This window comes from Miniopterus natalensis, chromosome 7 (assembly GCF_054644295.1).
Source record: "Miniopterus natalensis isolate mMinNat1 chromosome 7, mMinNat1.hap1, whole genome shotgun sequence".
NCBI classification, from domain to species: domain Eukaryota; kingdom Metazoa; phylum Chordata; class Mammalia; order Chiroptera; family Miniopteridae; genus Miniopterus; species Miniopterus natalensis.
In genome coordinates, this window is record NC_142087.1 from 74,307,877 (window position 1) to 74,326,208 (window position 18,332).

Below are 18,332 nucleotides of genomic sequence, written 5' to 3' on the forward strand. Positions count from 1 at the left end.
CAGTGTGTAGCCTTTCAGATTAGATCCTTTCACTTCCGTAGTATGTATTTAAGATTCTTCCATGTGGTTTCATGGCTCGATAGCTCATTCCTCTTTAGTGCTGAATTATATCCCACTGTCTGGATGTACCACAGTTTATCCATTCACTTAGGTGCATCCTGGTTGCTTTCAAGTTTGGGCAATTATGAATAGAGCTGCTAGAAACATCGTGTGCAGGTTTTTGTATGGACATAAGTTTTCATCTCATTTGGGTAAATACCAAGATGCATGATTACTGGATTGTATTGTCAGAGTGCCTTTAGCTTTGCAGGAAACTGCCCAACTGTCCTCCAAAGTGACCGTACCATTTTGCAGGGAGTTCCTGTTGCTCCACCCCCTTGCCAGCATTTGTTGTCCGTGTTCTAGATTTTGGCAGTTCTGATACATGTGTCGTGGTATCTCATTACTTTAATTTGCATTTCCCTGATGTATGATGTGGAGCGTCTCTTTTTATGCTTATTTGCCCTTTGTATATCTTCTTTGGTGAGGTGCCTATTTAGGTCTTTGGCCCATTTTAAAAATTGGAGTGTTGCCCGGCCGGGCGTGGCTCAGCGGTTGAGCGTCTACCTAGGATCCAGGAGATCGGGGTTCGAGTCCCGGTCAGGGCACATGCCCGGGTTGTGGGCTCGATCAATGACTCTCTCATCATTGATGTTTCTGTCTCTCTCTCTCCTTCTCCTTTCCTCTCTCTGAACTCAATAAAGATATATTTTAAAAACACAAAAAACAAAACAAAAAAACAAAAATTGGAGTGTTTGTCTTCTTGTTGAGTTTTAAGAATTCTTTGTATAGTTTGGAAAACAGTCCATTATCTTTTGCAAATGCTTTTTCCCAGTCTGTGCTTGGCTTGTCATTCTCTTGAGCAATGCAGGTTTATAACAAATAAATTATTTTAAATTAATAATAAAAAAAAAGAGTCCATTTGAGGAGAAATATTCAGGAAATGACAGTCAAGGTGATAGGAATGTAGCAAAAAATGAAGGTGTGTGCCAGGTGCTCAGCTCTGGCTGATACTCATGCCACAGCCAGAGCCTGGAACACAGCTCGTCCCCCAGGCTCCTTCCCTGGCAATTATTATGGCTATTACTATTGGGACCTATTATTGCTATTATAATTATGGCACAGTGACTATTACTGGTATTATTGTTATAACAGAACATTGTTGTTTTATATTATTATATGTTGCTTTGATGAACCTCTGTGTCTCCTCAATTTCCCCGAAACCTGGGGGAACCCTGCAGAGTTGCTGGGGTGATTATCACCGTCGTGTTGATATTTCCCCTCCTCTAGCCGTGCAAAGCTTGGGTGGGAGGAAGGGAGGTGGGTATGGGTTGGGTGACAGGTAGGGGAGGGGTCGGGCGGGGAGCCTCCGCCCCAATACGGGGCGGGCCCCGGCGGGTCCCCGAGGGCGCCGGGCCGCAGCCTGAGCCCGCGATGGCCCCGCGCGAGGCGGCTCGGGCCCTGCGCCTGGCCCTCGCCCTGGCCGCGGTCGCCGCGGGGGCCTGGGCGCGGGGGCCGCGGGGCGCCCCGTGGCCCGGGCGGGGCTGCTCCGAGCTCGGCCGCTGCTGCCCCGGCCGTGACCCGACCTGCGCGGCCCGCGGGCCCCCGCGCTGCTTCTGCGACCAGGCGTGCGGCGCGGTGCGGGACTGCTGCGCCGACTACTCGCGGGCCTGCCCGGGTGAGCCCGGGAGCAGAGGCGGGGCGGGGCGCGGGGTTTAGGGGTGCGGCGGGCGGAAGGATGCGGTTCACCGCGGGCTGTGGGGCCTGGGGGTGCGCATGGGGAAAGGTGCGCGGGGCGTGGACCAGGGCGCGCGAGTGTCGGGGAGGCAGGATGGAGGGGTCGCTTGGAGAGTTGGGGGGCGTCCCAGAGAAGGGGACCCAAGGACTGCGTGCCGGCCTTGGCGGACTCATGGAAGTGGGGGGTCATGGAAGAGGCGCGCCAGCCAGACGCGGGTGCGGGAGGGACGCGGAAGGGAGACGGGTCGTGGGCAGCGCGGAGGGGAGGGGGCGAGGGAGGAGGGGGCGCTTGGGGTGGGGTAGGTGCCAGATGTAGCCAATAAAAATACAGGATGTCCAGTTCAGCTTGAATTTCCGATAAGCAACCAAAAGTGTTTTTAGTGTAAGTGTATGTTATACAATATAAGTATATATCATAGACTTGCACTAACTCTACTTTAAGAGAAGTATGGCCCGTCCTATATATTGCATGGGCCATACTTCTATTAAAGGCTATTGGTTATTTTAATGAAATTCAGGTTCAACTGGGCGTCCTGTGTTTTAACTGGCAACCCTAGATGGGGGGAGTGAGCCATGGAGGGGTGCAGGGGAGGACTGGGTAGGGGAGCTGCATTGCAGGCAGGGGGTCACAGGGCAAATGGAGGGGGTGGAGAAGGCCCTGCCCAAGCCTGGAGAGGCTTAGAGTGGAGGGTTGCGCAGAGGGGACCAAGAGTCCCGGCTGGGTGATGCTGGAGGGTCAGAAGAACTGGGGGTGGGGTGGAGGGAGGAGCAGGGTAAAACTTGGGTGGGCCAGCAGAAGCGGAGGGGTGGGATTCCAATGCAGGTAAGCCTCCCTGTGGTCCAGGTGCAGAGGTGGTCACAGGACCAGGGTCTAAGCATTTCCTATAAAGACCCTGCCACAGTGGTGCCCACCAGGCTCTGAAATCAGGGCCTGATTTGTTGAGTCACTAGTGGGGAGGATTCTGTCTTCTTTAAATCCCAAGAGTAAGTTTTTCACACCCACTGGAGATAAAAATCTACGTTCTGTCCCACTGTAAAATGGATATAACCCAGTTTTGTCAGGGGGAAAAACGATTGGATCCTGCTATCCTGAGACATCAGTGGTGCTTCAGGAATTTAAGTAGAAAGAACCTATATTTAAAATTTAAGAATTTACCATTTTTAAAAAACTCATAATAGAAGGGACCCAGCATTTATTGGTCACTTACTATCTCTGTGCCCAAGAGCTGGTCTGGGTGTCTCATCAAACCTGATTACTTTCTCACAGCACTCTGGGATTCCTGCGTATACTAATGTCCCCGTTTAGCAGGTGAGAAAAGCTGGGCTTGGCGAGCAGAAAGCTTTGGCCAGCCAAGGTCATCCAGAAGGTTTTGAACCTGGTGTGATCCTGTGTCTTCTAGCGCCTTGCTGCTTCCCACAAGTTTGAGTGGCTAGTGGTGGAAAGTCAGGCAACAGTGAGAGGACAAAGTAATTTGGGGTGTGGTATCTCCCCAAATCGTAACAAATGAGACTCCCCCAAAATAAACTTGCAGAAGGACTGTCTTGGGAACACTTTTGTAGTTGTCTGCTTTCTGTACAGAGAGTGCATGCAGCCAGCCCTGGGTCATTCACAGTGTGGGGCTGCTCTTACAGGGGCTCCCCCACCTTAGCCCAGGGGTAGGGAGTCCAGGAAGGGGCCCAGGCAGAGGGATCAGTGATACTTTCCCACAGTCTGACCCTCATCCACAGAATCTCACGATGTTATCAGTTCCCCAGCGTTTTCCATTTTATAGAGCTTGGGCTGGTGGGCCCACAGCCTCAAAGCTTTGAGTCCCTCTTTGTTTTGCTCCCTTGGGAAGGTGTCAGAAAAGCAGTAGACTTAGGATCTGTCCCTCTGTCTGGGCTGGGTGGAACCAAGGTCTTATAAATATTCCAGGGACAAGTTTACTTTCCTATCTCCCAGAAGAGCAGGGCAGAAAGGGACATGGTGACCAGTTAGGAGGCAAGAGATGGAGAGAATTGCGTTTTTTTATGAGTGATTTAGGGGATAATGTTGACTGACTTCAGTAATTGATTGTGGTAGAAAGAGATATTGAGAATGACTTAAAAAAACAAACAAACCCTAACGTTTACTGAGTACTTACCAAGTGCCAGGAGGTCCTGGGTGTGTGTGTGTGTGTGTGTGTGTGTGTGTGTGTGTGTGTGTGTGTTTGATTTGAGGGAAGAGGAAGGGAGATAGAGACATCAATTTGTTGTTCCACTTATTTATGCATCATTGGTTGATTCCTGTATGTGCCCTGACCAGGAATCAAACTCACAACCTTAGATATCAGAATGATGCTCTAACCAGCTGAGCTACACCCAGCCAGGGCTTAAGTGCTTTAAAGAAATTGTCTCTGTTAAGCCTCATAAGAACCCTATGGAATAGTGTTTTCATGTCCATTTTACAGATGAGGAACTGAGGCACACAGAGGTAGTGACCTGCTCAGAGTTGCACAGCTATTAAGTAGCAGATCTGGGATTTGAACCCCAGCAGTCTGGCTCCAGACCACAATATTATATGGTTGCTCAGCAGGGGGAGGGACTTACCCATTTGGGAGAGGGAAATTTGGGCCTACAGGTGGAAGAGGAGCACTTGACATTGCCCACATTCAGTTCAATCACACTTCTGGCCATCTGCTATGTGCCCGGCTCAGCTAGAAGCCATCGGGGCTGGAAAGATGGGGCTCTGATCCCCCTCAAGCTTATATTTAGGGGAGACAGGGTAGCTGTGAAAGAATTTAAGTCAGAGCAAGATAGCAAGATGAGGCTTGGAAATGATCATTGAGGATGGGGTGGAGGCAGGGAGAGGGCGGAGCTGGAGTGATTAGTAAGGCCTTAAAGGATGGACACCGTTGCTTCCCATTTTTCAAGTCCATTACCGAATGTTTTCATGTATTTTATATTCTTTAAATCTCACTTGAACCCTGTAAGGATCAATGTCCCCATTTATGCACTTACTATGTATTCATTGCACTAGTCAATACTTTTAGGGTTGTGGCAAGTCTCAAATTGACTTTAGCTAACAAGGGAATTGATTGGCTCAGGTAACTGAAAAACAGTTCATGGATTCTGACTTCAGGCATGGCTGGATCCAGGGATCTGAGGATATCATCAGGGCTCTGTTTCCACCTTTCAGCTCTGCTTGTGTTAGCTTCATTCTCGAGCATGCTGTCACCCAGTGGTGGCAAAGATAGTGCCCAGTAGCTCTGAACTGGTGTCCCTAGCGGAATGAGAGTTTCCTTTCCCCACTTGCTCCAGCCAAAACCCTAGGGACGATTTTCATAGGCCCAGTTGGGGTTGCATGCACATCCATAATTCAGTCAATACTGAGCCTAGGAAGAGGGGTATGTCACTTAGCCACGTTTGGCTCACAAGCCCCGTCCCAGGAATGAGGAGTGAGGCCACGCTATTCAAACCATGTGGACTGAGTATGGGGAGGATTGGTTCCTCAAAAGAAAACTGAGGCAGTGTTACCAGAAAGTAGGGTAAGGAGGCTGGAAAGGTAGAAATGACAGCTGCCTGTCACTGAGCTGTGGGAGACTGCATTTAAAGGAACTTGAAGTAAAGGGTGCTGGGACATTAAACAAGAGGAGGGGGAGTGAACGACTGAAGGTGTGTTGCAGAAACAACTTAGATTTTTAGGCACTTGGCTTGGGGGTCTTTATGATCCACTATTTAAAAAAGACCTTTTATGAACCACATCAATAGGATAGGGAACCACTCAAGGATTCCAGGTGACAGGTCAGAACTGTATTCCAGAAAAATCCTCCTGGTAGACAGTGAGGAGGGTGGACGGTCAGGGAGCTGGGCACTGAGGTCCAGAGGAGAGGGTGGGGTTCGGGGTGTCCAGGAAGGCACTTCCTGATGCCCCAGGCCTGTCCGAGTGGGGCAGAGGGATCCAAGGGAACTGTGGGAAATTCGATCTGGCTCCAGCAGGCTCGGCTGGCACGATGTTATCTGGGTCTCTAGGGCTGGATGAGCAGCCCTTAAGCCTCCCGCCTTCTCCCCCCTCTTTTCTAGCTACACTGATAAGCTAGAATTTCTCCTTTACTCAGAAAAAGGTGGGGTGGCCTTTGTTTTGAGAAACACCGCCATCTGGTGGTACCTTTTTGCACTGCCAGCCTGTGGTAATATTTTTGTTGTCGCTAAGGCGAGATTTGCTCATCAGGAGTCCTTTACGCCTTATTTAACTGGGTCCCGACGCACTAGGTACTGTGCTTGGTGCTGGGACTCAGCAGGGAACAAGGAGTGTGCTTCCTTGGAGATGACACAAGCAGGGGAGGCTGACGAGCTATGAATAATCACACGAACGTACTGAGGTCGCAAGCTTAGGCCTAGGTGTGGTGTGATGACAGTTCCCTGGGGACGTCACATGTGGCTCCTGCTTGGTGACTTCACAGATGCCAACAACATGGAAAGAATATGTGTAGGGTGGCATCTGCCTAATTTTCTGCAAAATCTCTCACCTGCTGTCAGGCGGGGCAGGGCAGGGAATCATGGCACGACATTGGTGCTCCTCTTTGACCCATGCAATCAGCATCAAAGCCCTGTATGGTATCACTGCCTTCTCAATCTCTGACATTTCCACTAGCACTTTCTCTCATGCTTGTTTTGCTCCAGCCACACTGGCCTCCGCACTGTCCCTCCAGGATCCAACCTTGACCCTGCCCCAGGGCCTTTGCACTGCCTGTTTTTTCTTTTCCTCTACCTAGAACACTTCTCAGCCTCCCCACACTTACACATTTCCTTCCTTTACCTCCTCAGATGTTCTGTCTTGGGGGTCCGCTTCCCTAGATCCCTTCATCTCAAACAGCTCCCATCACCCCACCCCTGCCGTTCTTATTCTGCTTTGTTTCTCTCTCAGAGCAGGGATCACTAGTTGAAATTATATCACAGGTTGCATTGTTTTTTGTCTGTTTCTCCTGTAAAATGTCAGCTCCTCTCGGGCAGGGGCATTTTCTGCTTTGCCCATCTGAGTTCCAGGCCCCCGGCCCAGTGCTCGGCACATATAGGCCCAAAATACTGGTTAAAGAAATGCATAAAGACCACTGTTGTACCGAGCATTTACAACCCTCTCAGTGCTTTGCATTGGTCATTGCACCAGACCTGCGAGTCTGCAGTTTGCACCCAGGTTTGCCTGACTCCAACACCTTGGCGCAACTTAGATACTCTGCCCCTTTAAGCGCCCCTTGTCTCCCCTGTGAGATGATCATATAGGGGTGCGGGTCCTGGCAAGTGACAGATGGTATGCCCAGAAGAGTTAGAGGGGAGAGAATGTGAGAGGGCTCTATTCGCAGTGAGGTGCAGGAGGAAATGATGTTACTGGAGCCTGGTGAGAGCAGGATTCATGGTCGAGGGCGCCCCTCGACAGGAGCAAGGCTGCGTCAAGGGGCGGGGGCAACAAACACCTGGGCCGCACTCTCCTTCCTAACAGCGCCCCCCACGTGCTAAAGTCAAGTGGCATCTGGGGGTGAGGGAGCCTCTGTGACGCACAGGCTTCCCGGAGGGCACAGGGCAAAGGACAGGGAGCACACAGTCTCCTAAGATTGCGGTGAGGGTTCCATGAAGTCGCGTGTGTGACTTGCCTGGCTCAGCACGAGTGACACCACTGATGTCATTATTCGGTGAAGGATGAAAGCAACCATGGTTGTTAGGCTGCCACCCCTGATTTCCTCCCTGCCCTCCTCCCTCCCTCTGAGCACTTCAGCTCTGCCAGGGGGGCGGGGGGGGGGGGGGGGGGGGGGGGCTTGTGCAGGGCCACGTGACTTCCCGAGGTGCCAGAAGCAACACAATACCCTCGTTCCCTCAGTTCAGGGATGTACTTTGTCTCACATTTTCCTGTTGTGAAGGAGGACATGTGTCATAGCTGGGGAGCGCTTTTCACGAGGACCCACCTGCCTTTCTGCTCACCACTGTGTCGCCTGGCTCGCAGTGGTCGCTCGCTAAATATTTGTGAAATGAGTGAATTCATTTTGGCAGTAGGAGCTGTCTTGTGTGTGCAGGAGTCTGTGTGTGTGTGTGTGTGTGAGAGAGAGAGAGAGGGAGAGAGAGAGAGCTGGGGCTCAAACCCCCTGTGGCTGGCCCTGAACCCGAGCTTCTTACCCTGCATTGTCCTGCCACCTGCTCCCTCAGCCCAGAAGGCGGATCGGGTCTTGTGTGACATTAGCTGTACTTTGGGCGACTGGAAATTTTGCTGTGTGTGGATGACAGCAAAGCATCTCAGGGATTGATTTGGGGGTTACAAGCAAATTTTAGCAAATAGGCAAATTCACAAATACAGAATCTTTAAAGAATGGGGATTAACCACATATATGTGCTCTGTAGAATGCCCGTGTCACTTCTTACACACTGTGTAGCACTGTTTGCAGGTTTGAAAACTCTGTAAATATGTCACACTGGGAGTAGCTTCTGTAAGAGGCTTCTTTCCTCCGTGCTGTTGGTTGTGTCGCTGTGGTTCATGTCGCTGCAGCAGAGGATTGGCTGTATTTCCTGAGCACTTGCTATGTGCCAGAAGCACGTGCTGTGTATGTTGTATCTGGTTGAACCCTCAAGGCCACCCTGTCAGGTGAATACTGTTCTTATTCCCATTTGACAAAGGAAGAAACTGAGGCACAGAGAGGTGAAATCAGTTCTTCTCGGTGCTTAAGAAATGTTTATGGAAGGAGTGAGTGATGAGAACCATGGAAATGATCACTGAAAGGATGATGGGTGAACAAACATGGGGATGTTTAGGTGGATGTCTAAACGGTTAGCACAGAGTAACTTTGGAGGAAGGCCTGGGCTCAGAGTTACAAGAGTCCTAGTGCTTTGTGTGGGGTTTTTGAGGGTTCGGCTTGTGGGGAAGGTGGAGATCTGGCCACTGTCCAGCCCAACCCCATGCAAGTTGCCCCTGAGACACTACCTTCTCTTCCAGCCATCTCCTGCGTTGTGGCAGAGTGGAGTGGCTGGAGTCGCTGTGCCAAACCCTGTCAAGTCTCCTACCGTGTCCGCAGGAGGCATGTTCTGCAGGAGCCAAGGAATGGGGGTGCTCCCTGCCCCCACCTGGAAGAGCGGGCTGGCTGTGTGGAGTACCGGAGCCACCAGGGAGTGGAGTGCCAGCAGTCCTTGTGTGAGTTGGGGTGGCCACCAGGGGCGACTGCCAGATCCTGTGTAGGGTCCAAGTTTGGGGTGGGACTTTTGCCCTGATCCCCTCTTCTCACTTTGTGAATGAGGTAAGAAGCTCTGACTTCCTCTGGGCATCTCATCTTCTTTCTACTCATCTCCCAGTGTGATTCAGTCAGGACTTTGCATGCACATGCTGGGAAACCCAACTTAAACTGACCTGAGCCAAAATGTGTGGATCATGTAACTAAAATTCCAGTGGCTGCATTCAGGCATAGCTGGATCCAGGGGCTCAAGCAGTGTGGCCAGGACTCTTCATTTCTCAGCTGTTTTCCTCTGAGTTGGCCTCATTCTCAGGCCAACTGGGAGTAGCTCCAGGCTTCCCTCCAACCAGGCTAGCAGCTAGAAGAAAAGGTCTCTGCCCCCCTAGTTTCAGCAAATGTCCTGGGATGATATCTCATTGGCTCGGCTTGGGTCATGTATCCAGTGCTGAACCAATCAATATGTCCAGAGAGAGGGAATACACTGATTGGTTGCCTTCCACATGCACCCCAACTGGGGCCAGAGATCAAACCTGCACTCTTCCTTTCCTCCATCATTTTATCCATCCATCCATCCATCCATCCATCCATCCATCCATCCATCCATCCATCCAGTGATTAAGTCTTTTATCTATGTTTTTACTCGCTCACTTATTTATAAAAAACATTCATTTGAAAAACTTTTGAGACCCACTGTTCAACCTGCTGTGCTAAGCCCTGAGTCTCAGAAATAAATATGATTGTGTCACATAAAGGGTACTAGTGGGCACCACCTACCTAGTTCCAGGATCCCATAGTCTCCTTAGGGCTGCCAGTTAGACCACTCAGAGGCCAGGGGTCCCCAACCCAGCTTCCTGTGGTGCCATAGCCTGGGTCATGCTGAGCTATTAACTCTGTTTTCTCCCTGGTCCACAGTCCCCGCTCTGATAACCACAGGCAGCTATGGGAAAGAGCGGAAAAAGCGAGGCGTTCCCAAGGAGCAGGAGAGAGTAGGGTAAGTTGAAGCAAATGAACCCAAGGTCACACTAAAATCTGTGCACGTTTTCCTTGAATTAAATGTTCATTATGTCTTTCTCTTACTTTGACTCCCCTTTTCTTGTCCTGTTACGAATTTGTAAGCTCATTAACGTGATCGGGAAGTCCTTAATAATTGACCTCCATTCTAACTCATTCATTCATTCACTCACTCAGTGTTTATTGAGCACCCATTATATGAAAGGCACTGAGATGGGCCTTGGGGCTACAGCAAGGAACAAAAGAGGACAGAAATTCTTGTCCTCATGGAGTGGACAGTCTAGTTGGAGGAGACAGACAATAAACAAATAGCATGTCAATGGTGCTAAGTACTGTGGAGAGAAATAAAGCAGGGAAGGGGGTGGGGTACCAGTGGCATCCTCACTGAGAAGGAGACATTTGAACTAAGGTCTGGAGAAGGCTTTCTGGGGGAAGAGTAGGTCTGAAAAAGGGACCAGGAAGTGCAAAGGTCCTGGGAAAAGGCCTGCCTGGTGTGTTCAAGGATCAGCAGGACCAGTGTGGCTGGCATGCAGGGACAATGAGAGTGGAGGAAATAAGGCCAGGAACATATGGAGCGGGGTGATCAGATCTCACAGGGCCTGTAGGCTGTGGAGAGAAGTTGGACATTTTCTCACATGCGATGGGAGTCATGGGAGGGTTTTCAGCAGAGGAGTGACATGATTTCACCTGAGTTTTCACAGGATAGGATCCCTTTGAATGACATTTGGAGAGGGAGGCGAGGAAGGAACCAGGAGCCCAGTGGGGAGGCGACCGCAATGGTCCAGGAGAGAGAGGAAGGTGGTTTGGACCAGGGTGGTAGCCCTGCATCGTGTGAAGGGTGAATTGCAGGGACCAAGGCTGACCAGTGTGTTGGGGATGGTGGCGATGAGTCCGGCTTCTAGGATACTGCCGGGCACAGGGCGGGTGCTCATCAAACATCAATGGAAAGAAGGTCTGAATAAAAGCAGTGGCAATGGAGATGGAAAGGGAGCTTTATTAGTTAGGATTCCTTTCATTGCAGGTGACAGAAACTCAGCTCAAACTGGCTCAAGTGAAAACGAATATTATTGGTTTAAGTAGCTGGGAAGGAAGTTTTGAAATAGTGTTACTTCAGGCATGGCTGGAGCCGAGAGGTTAAATAGTGTCAGGGCTCTCATAGTCATTCTCTCCCTCTCTTTCCATACGTTGACTTCGTTTTCAAGCAGCCATGCTTCCTGCAGTGGCCAGCGTGGGAACCACAGCCCCGCATCCCCCAGCTTAGCAGAGCCGGTCCCCAGAAGGAGCCCTTCCTCCCAGTCGCAGAGCCTTGTTTCTGGAGGAGCATTTGATTGGTCCCGCTTGGGTCCCGCCCACCCCTGAGCCAATCACCGTGGCCCGAGGATGGGACCTCTGATTGGTCGGCTTTAATCACCTGCCCAGGCTGGTGTCAGGTGTGAGGAGCCAGGACCAGCCCCCCAGATCGATTGCCCCTCCAAGACCAAATGGGGGGAGGGCCAGAGTTCCCCAAATAAACTACAAAAAAGGGAAGAGGGAGTGTGTTGGAAAGACTGTTTACTTTATTGCAGGTTTCTGTAAGGGACAGATGCCTGAAGAGCTCTGGGGGCAGCTCAGAGAGGAGGGGTCTGGGGACAGGTTTGGGGCTGTCCCAGGAGAAAACGATCTACTCCTGAGGCCTTCCAGAGGCTGCAGCCACCAGGGGGCATTAGCCCCGCACAGTCACCCCTGAGTCCTTGATAAGCTGCATCTCCCCCAGCAGGGGGTGCCATTTACTGCCTTTTGTAGAAAAGTTGGGTAGAGGTAAAACTGTGGTAAGTTGGCTTTTACTTCAAATACCCCATGATGGGAAGTTTCCCTTTTAAATTATTCTTGTGTCAGTTTAGGCTTTTGGGGTTTATAGATGGTTCCATTTTTGGTACTACGGCCTATTAGCTGTGGCCGTAGGCAAGTTAACTCTCCGATCCTCAGTTTCCTAATCTGTAAATGGGGCAACACCTACCTCACAGGATTTCCCTATTCCATTGGACCAAATAACTCATTCACCGCATTTTTGTTGAGCCAGTACTGTCTAGGAGTTGGACACTATAGTGAACAGAGCGAACAAATCCCTCCCTTTGTGGGGCTGACATTCTAGTGGGGAGACATGAGAAATAAAGTCTTTTGGATACAGTGCTTGGAAGAGGGCCTGACACAAGGAAGCCTTCAATGAGGTTAACTTAAAAGAGCAGGGGCCTCGCCAGCGTGGCTCAGCGGTTGAGCATCAACCTACATCGAGGTTCGATTCCCGGTCCGTGTTGCGGGCTCAATCCCCAGTAGGAGGTGTGCAGGAGGCAGCCGATCAATGAGTCTCTCATCGTTGGTGCTTCTATCTGTCTCCCCCTCTCCCTTCCCCTCTCTGAAATCAATATTAAAGACATATTTAAAAAAACAAAAACGAGCAGGAACCAAGTCTCTTGTTGAATGCAACCTGTTTTTACAGATTGGGCTGCCCAAAGTTTTCTGTATCAGAGGAAATTGTATCAGCCTGGGCATACACCGGGCTAGGTGCACTGTAGCTTGCTCCATACATGCTCACAGGTGATTGGGGTGGTGTCTCCCTGTGTGGCTGCAGGTACTGTGTCCATTTCCGGCTGGGGCCCATTCCAGGGAGCTGCCGGCAGGTGAGGGCACCCCATGCCCAGTGGACGAAGTATCTGACCCAGGGCCACATGGTCTGTGTGAGGTGTGAGTGGCCTGCCCAGGATGCCAGGAGCCGACGTTGCTACGGGGACGGTGGCGGGGCCAGAGGGTGAGCAGGGGACTGGGGCGTGGCAAGTGTGACTGCAGAGCCCTGAGCTTCTCTGCTGCATGAGAGATGATGGCGCCACAGGAGCGAGATGCTGCTCCCTGGTCAGGGTGGGGCCCAGAAGGTCCTGGTCTCAGTATCTGAAGAGGAACGGCCCCTGCTACTTCCAGCTATGTGACCCAGGGCAAATCTCATAACCTTTTTGAACCCCAATTTACCAAAAATGCAGATAATAAGAGGAACTCCCCATGGGGCAATGGTGAAGGTTAAGCAAGATTTTAGCGTAGCATTTAGCATAGCTCCTGGAATTCAGATAGAGCTTAAGAGAAGGGAGTTGGCATTATTGTTGAATCCTCAAAATTCCCTTAAAAGGCAAGTTTGGTTACTCTTATTTTATAGACGGGGAAACTAAGGCTCAGAGAGGCAATGTGCTTTAGTCAAGGTCACACAGCAGGATTTGACCTAGATTTGGCTTATATTGCCCCTCCAGACTGCCTCCCACAAGAACAGGTGTCTCCGAAAGCACTTAGCATACTAATTAGAATAGCAGCTAACATTTATTGAGTGCTTACTACGTGCCGAGCATTATTTTAAGCTCTTTATATTCATTCATTTAATGAATATTTGTTGAGCACTTACCATTGAGCATGTTTTGGGTACTGGGGCGATGCAGTGAATGAAGCAGATGTGGTCCTTTCTCTTCTGGAGAGAACATTCTGCTGTGAGGAGACAGGCATTAGGCAGGCAAATCTGTAATTTGTCAGATGGGACACGTGCTAAGGAAAGAGAGCAGAATGAGGGGGAAGTTCTGGGGGTTGTTGTTTTTCAAGGAAGGTTACACTGAGGTGATATTTGAACAGAGATCTGAAGGAAATGAGGGAGGGAGGCATGTGGATATCTGGGGGAAGGTGTTCAAGGCAGAGGGAACAGCAAGAGCAAAGGCCCTGAGGCGGGAGTGTGACGCCATGGCGGTCAGAGTGGGGTGAAGGAGGGGGAGCGTGTTAGGAGGTAAGGACACATTAACACACACCATGCCACTGAAACATTCCAAGAACCCAAAATGGATACTTTTAGGATACTTGGATGCAAAGAGGTGCACAAGTCACACTCCTAGCAAGTAGTAGAAATGGGATTTAAATTTATACCATTCAGATCCTTGGGCCAAGCTCTAAAGACTAATCTAGACTTTCCACTGACAGTGCTTTTCCACTGCAGAGATTGTCACACTGCAGGAATGAGAGCACATTCTGGAGTCTGTCTGTCCCAGGGAGTTCTTCCATTTCAAAGAGTGTTAATTTCTTTCCTTTTAAAATTGAGCAACCCCGCTCACTGCAAACCTAGAGCAGGGAATGCCAGTGACAGATAGAGTGTTTCAGACAGATGTGCCTGAACAAGAGCATTGGGACTGCACAGATCCAGGTTCAAACCCCATCTTTGGCCCTTACTAGCTGTGTGACTGGGCCAGCCCTCCACCTGACTTTGCCCCTCATAGATGCTTAGTAGTAGAAGCTGCAATTGTCATGTCCAACATAAAATGGGTATAATACATACTTTGTGAAAATGAGATGTAATGTATATGATGAATTCGGGAGGTGCCCAATAAATAAATGACAAACAGTATTACCACATTCTAAAGAGGCCCTCTCTGCCTGCCCTTCTCCAATGTCTCTCCCACTTAGACCTGAAATTCTACCATTAGAGATTTGTTCTTTGAGCTAGATGCTCATTTCTTAGAGCCTTGGTTTATTCACCCACCTTTGGATGAGCCTTCCTATCCCTAAAACTCTGATTAATCCCAAATTTCCCCTTTTGGATGCAAATATTTCAGGATGAAGGTCATGGCACTTTGGTGAGGCTGAGATGAGGGTCGCAGGAACCCCTGACTCCAACAGGGAGGGGGCAGGAATGGAAAGCAGAGCCAGGCTGTACCAGGGAGAGCCGTTTCTCCTTGCTCCAGCCATACCCAGGCTCACAGCAGGTGATGGAAGGTCTGGTTGGGGCATGAGATCACCAGGCAGGACTGGCAGAGGACATGGATCAAAGTGAGGACAGAGACGAGATGTCAGCTGGATTCTTTCCGTGGGCAGCTGGCAAGGGCGGGCTTGCAAAGGGCCCGGGCCTAGGAGGGATTAGTTTGTCAGTTGGGGATTTTAGGAGGGTTTATTTAGCCTGAGAAGTGTCTCTGGGTTTGAGACAAGCAGAAGGAACACCTGCCATAGTCACGCACCTATGGTGCCCTGGGCACCAGGTAGGTGCTGTACAGCATTCAGGCCTCCTAAGACTTTTTGAGACAAGAGGCGTTGTAAGCTCCATTTTATACCATGAGATGGTAATAATCACGGTAACTTTACTATCATTTGTGAAGCCCCTCTTGTGTGCCAGGCACTGTGCTTAGAAGCTTAGAACAGTGCCCAGCACTGAGTAGGCACTCAGTCAGTATTTGTTCATTGTCATTATTTTGCATTTTTAAAAGATATGAATTATACCTACAGAGAATTGGCTAAAACATATATGAACAGGTTAACAAATGTTTGGAAAGGAGACACACCTGAGTAGTCACCACCCTGGCAAGGAACAGAACCTGGTCAGCCCCCCAGCCCCCTACACCCCTCCTGACCCCAGCCCTCCCCCTCCCCATAAAGGAAACGCCACCCTGACTTTCATGGCAAGCCACTGCACACTTCTCTTAATAGCTCTACTTGGTGCGGATGCCTAAACACTATAGTTTAATTTTGGTTTCCCCCCCTCAAACTTAAATACATGAAATGGTGCAGAGTGTGCCTTTTGGAATTGGCTTCTTTTGCTTGCTATAAGGTTTGCAAGGTTCATTCACGTGGCTGCCTTGTAGCATTACACGATCTTTCGTTCTTGTACCTGACATGGTTAGTTATTGTCACGATCATTTTTATTTTCTCTGCACACAGCATTGTGCAGAACCTTCCAGCACTTCGGAGAGGCGGAGATTATGAATATCTCTGTTGTCCATTGAAGAGATGGCAGAGGCTGCTAGGATCTGGGTCATGACCCCCTTTGATTCCAGGGCTTGTGTTCTTTTTTAAAAAATCCTCACCTGAGGATATGTCTTTCATTGCTTCTAGAGAGAGAGGAGGGAAAGGAAGGGAGAGGGAGAGAGAGAGAAACATCGATGTGAGAGAAACATCAATCGGTTGCCTCATGCTCTCTTCCCTACTGGGGATCGAACCCACAACCCCAGTATGTGCCCTGATTGGGAGTCAAACCTGCTACCCTTGGGTGCACAGATGATGCTCTAACTACTTAGCCACACTGGCCATGGCAGGGTCTGTGTTCTTTTAAAAATATTTTTTAAGTTGATTTTTAGAGAGAGAGGAAGGGAGAGGGAGAGAGAAAGAGAAACATTGATGTGAGGGCGGAACATCCCTTGGCTGCCTCCTGCATGCCCCCTACTGGGGACTGAGCCGAAACCCAGGCATGCGTCTGATCAGAATCGAACCAGCAGGCTTTTGGTGCCCAACCAGCAGGCTTTTGGTGCCCAACCAGCTGAGCCACACAGACCGGACAGGGCCCGCATTCCTAATGACTCCACTGTGTCACCTCCCAAAAGGAGGAAGGGGCGCAGGGAGGTTAAGCAACTTTCCCGGGTTGCCACCTCCCCAGCCCCTAAGAAGTGAGTCTGGATTGCCCCGGGTAGCCTCTGGGGTTGGCACTGCGGCCAGCTCAGGGCCATTGTCCATCAGGCCCAGTAGACATAGTGCCCAGTGCCCACGTACTTTTAGGGCCCAGGAAAATTTTAAAATTTCTTTTAAAATCGGAAGAAAAAAAGATACTATAATTATGAAGATCTGACAGTGAATCCAGCCTGGATTATATTCCTTTTTATACAATGCCATTGTAAGCTATGACTTAAAATATCTTTTGCATGGAGGAAGGGGCCCACACAGGCAAATGTGCCTGGAACCCAGAGATTCATAATGCCACTGAGTCAAGCCCATCTCTTGCAGGAACCAGCTGTTGCTGTGGCAAGCGGCCGGCCACCCCCGGTGCCAAGGGACCTGGGAGAGGCTTGGGCAGCTCCCGGACTGTTCCTGCCCAGAGGTCCATAGCCTCATCTTCATCTAGTGCCGTGGCCCCCTCGCTGTCCGGACCCCTGCTCTCCAGAGCCTCCCAGGCTGCCAGGGAACCCCTGCCCCAGGGCTGGGGACCCTGCAGGATCAGGGAGTAGGGAGAAGTCTGCAAATCTGAGACGGAAGGAACAAGCCTGTCCTTATGTTGACACTGAAAATAGCTTTATGTTTCTACTGAGACTTAGCCTTACTAACATCACCCTATAGTTCTGGGTTCCCCAAATGTCCTCTCCTGAGCACACTGTCGTGGCTTTTGCCCTGTCCTGCTTACCTGTACACTTACTTTTTACTGACTCTCCACTCCCCACCCCATTTTTTAAGTAAAATAAATATATTTTAAAAGGCAGTTTATACTTAAATACATGTGTTTAAAGAGGAAATGTTTTATCAAACTAGAAATGAAAATAAATAATAGCAGCCATCATTTATTAAGTACTTACAGTGTGCCAAGCGCTTCTCCGGCTCTTTACACATACTGGCTCATTGGATCCTGAGTTAGGTGCAATTATATCCCCATTTTACATGTGAGGAAACTGAGGCACAGAGAGGTTAAACCACTTGCCCAGATCACACAGCTAGTGAGTGGCACAGTGGGGATTTGAAACCCATGAACTACATCTACTGCTTAGTTTCCCTACACTAGCCGTACATCAGCACCATGAGGGCAGAGTTTTTGGTCTGTCTTATTTCCTGTTCTGTCCCCTGTGCCTAGAACAGTGCCTGGCACACAATCATGCTCAATATTTGTTGAATAAATGAATGAATAGATGAATGATCAATTGCCATAATTAGAAGGCAATCAGAAAAAATAATACAATGGAAACCAAACAAATGTGGCTCGGTATTGTTGCCTGCCCAAGGAGCTGAGCGTGAAACCCGCTCTCTTCTTGTTCAAACAAGACATTTGCATGTGTGCGAGAGATAGTAAGGACCCTCTGGTATCTAATGGAGACTTGGATCCCTGACAAATTAGCAGAGTTACAAGACTTGAAAGGGAGCAAATTTTCTCCCCTTGGGAGTCAACTGTTAATGTATTTTTAATGTATTCTTAACAGCTTTATTGAGATACAATTTACATACCATACCATTCACTCATTCAGTCCTTTTTAGTATATTCATAAGATTGTATAAGCATCACGAAGGTCAAGTTTTAGAGCAATTTTTGTCCCTCCACCAAAAGAAATCTCGTATCCGTTAGCAGTCAGTCCCCATCGGTCAGACCCTCCAGCCTAGGCAACCACTAGTCTACTTTCTGTTTCCATGGATTTGTCTGTTCCGGGCATTTCATATAAATGGAATCATACAAGTGGTCTTCTGTGTCTGGTTCCCTTCAGTTAGCATAATGTTTTCAAGGCCCACCCATCTTGTGGTTGATTTTGTAACTGCTGTCCTGGGTTGGTGTAAAACCATCTCAGGTTGGGTTCCCCACTTGCCACCTGGGGAAGCACCACCGTGATGGACACAGAGCTTTCGGGGAGTTGTGACTCACCTCCC

At 49.7% G+C, this 18,332-nt stretch overlaps 1 protein-coding gene across 1 annotated transcript; it reads left to right on the top strand.

Moving 5' to 3' along the window:
* Positions 1-1,473: 1,473 nt before the first annotated feature.
* LOC148092829 (somatomedin-B and thrombospondin type-1 domain-containing protein-like) lies at positions 1,474-17,131 on the top strand. The gene is made up of 5 exons (XM_087818627.1): positions 1,474-1,717; positions 8,711-8,905; positions 9,855-9,933; positions 12,562-12,738; positions 16,716-17,131. Exons 1-5 carry the CDS (start codon positions 1,474-1,476, stop codon positions 16,831-16,833), a joined length of 813 nt encoding a protein of 270 aa, XP_087674753.1. The 3' UTR covers positions 16,834-17,131.
* Positions 17,132-18,332: the final 1,201 nt, after the last annotated feature.

Bases quoted from the DNA above. Each gene is read 5' to 3' on its own strand.
- LOC148092829 (XM_087818627.1), top strand. From the start codon at position 1,474: ATGGCCCCGCGCGAGGCGGCTCGGGCCCTGCGCCTGGCCCTCGCCCTG. The intron at 1,718-8,710 runs GTGAGCCCGGGA...CTTCTCTTCCAG, and splicing joins CTACTCGCGGGCCTGCCCGG to CCATCTCCTGCGTTGTGGCA. The intron at 12,739-16,715 runs GTGAGCAGGGGA...CATCTCTTGCAG, and splicing joins GACGGTGGCGGGGCCAGAGG to GAACCAGCTGTTGCTGTGGC.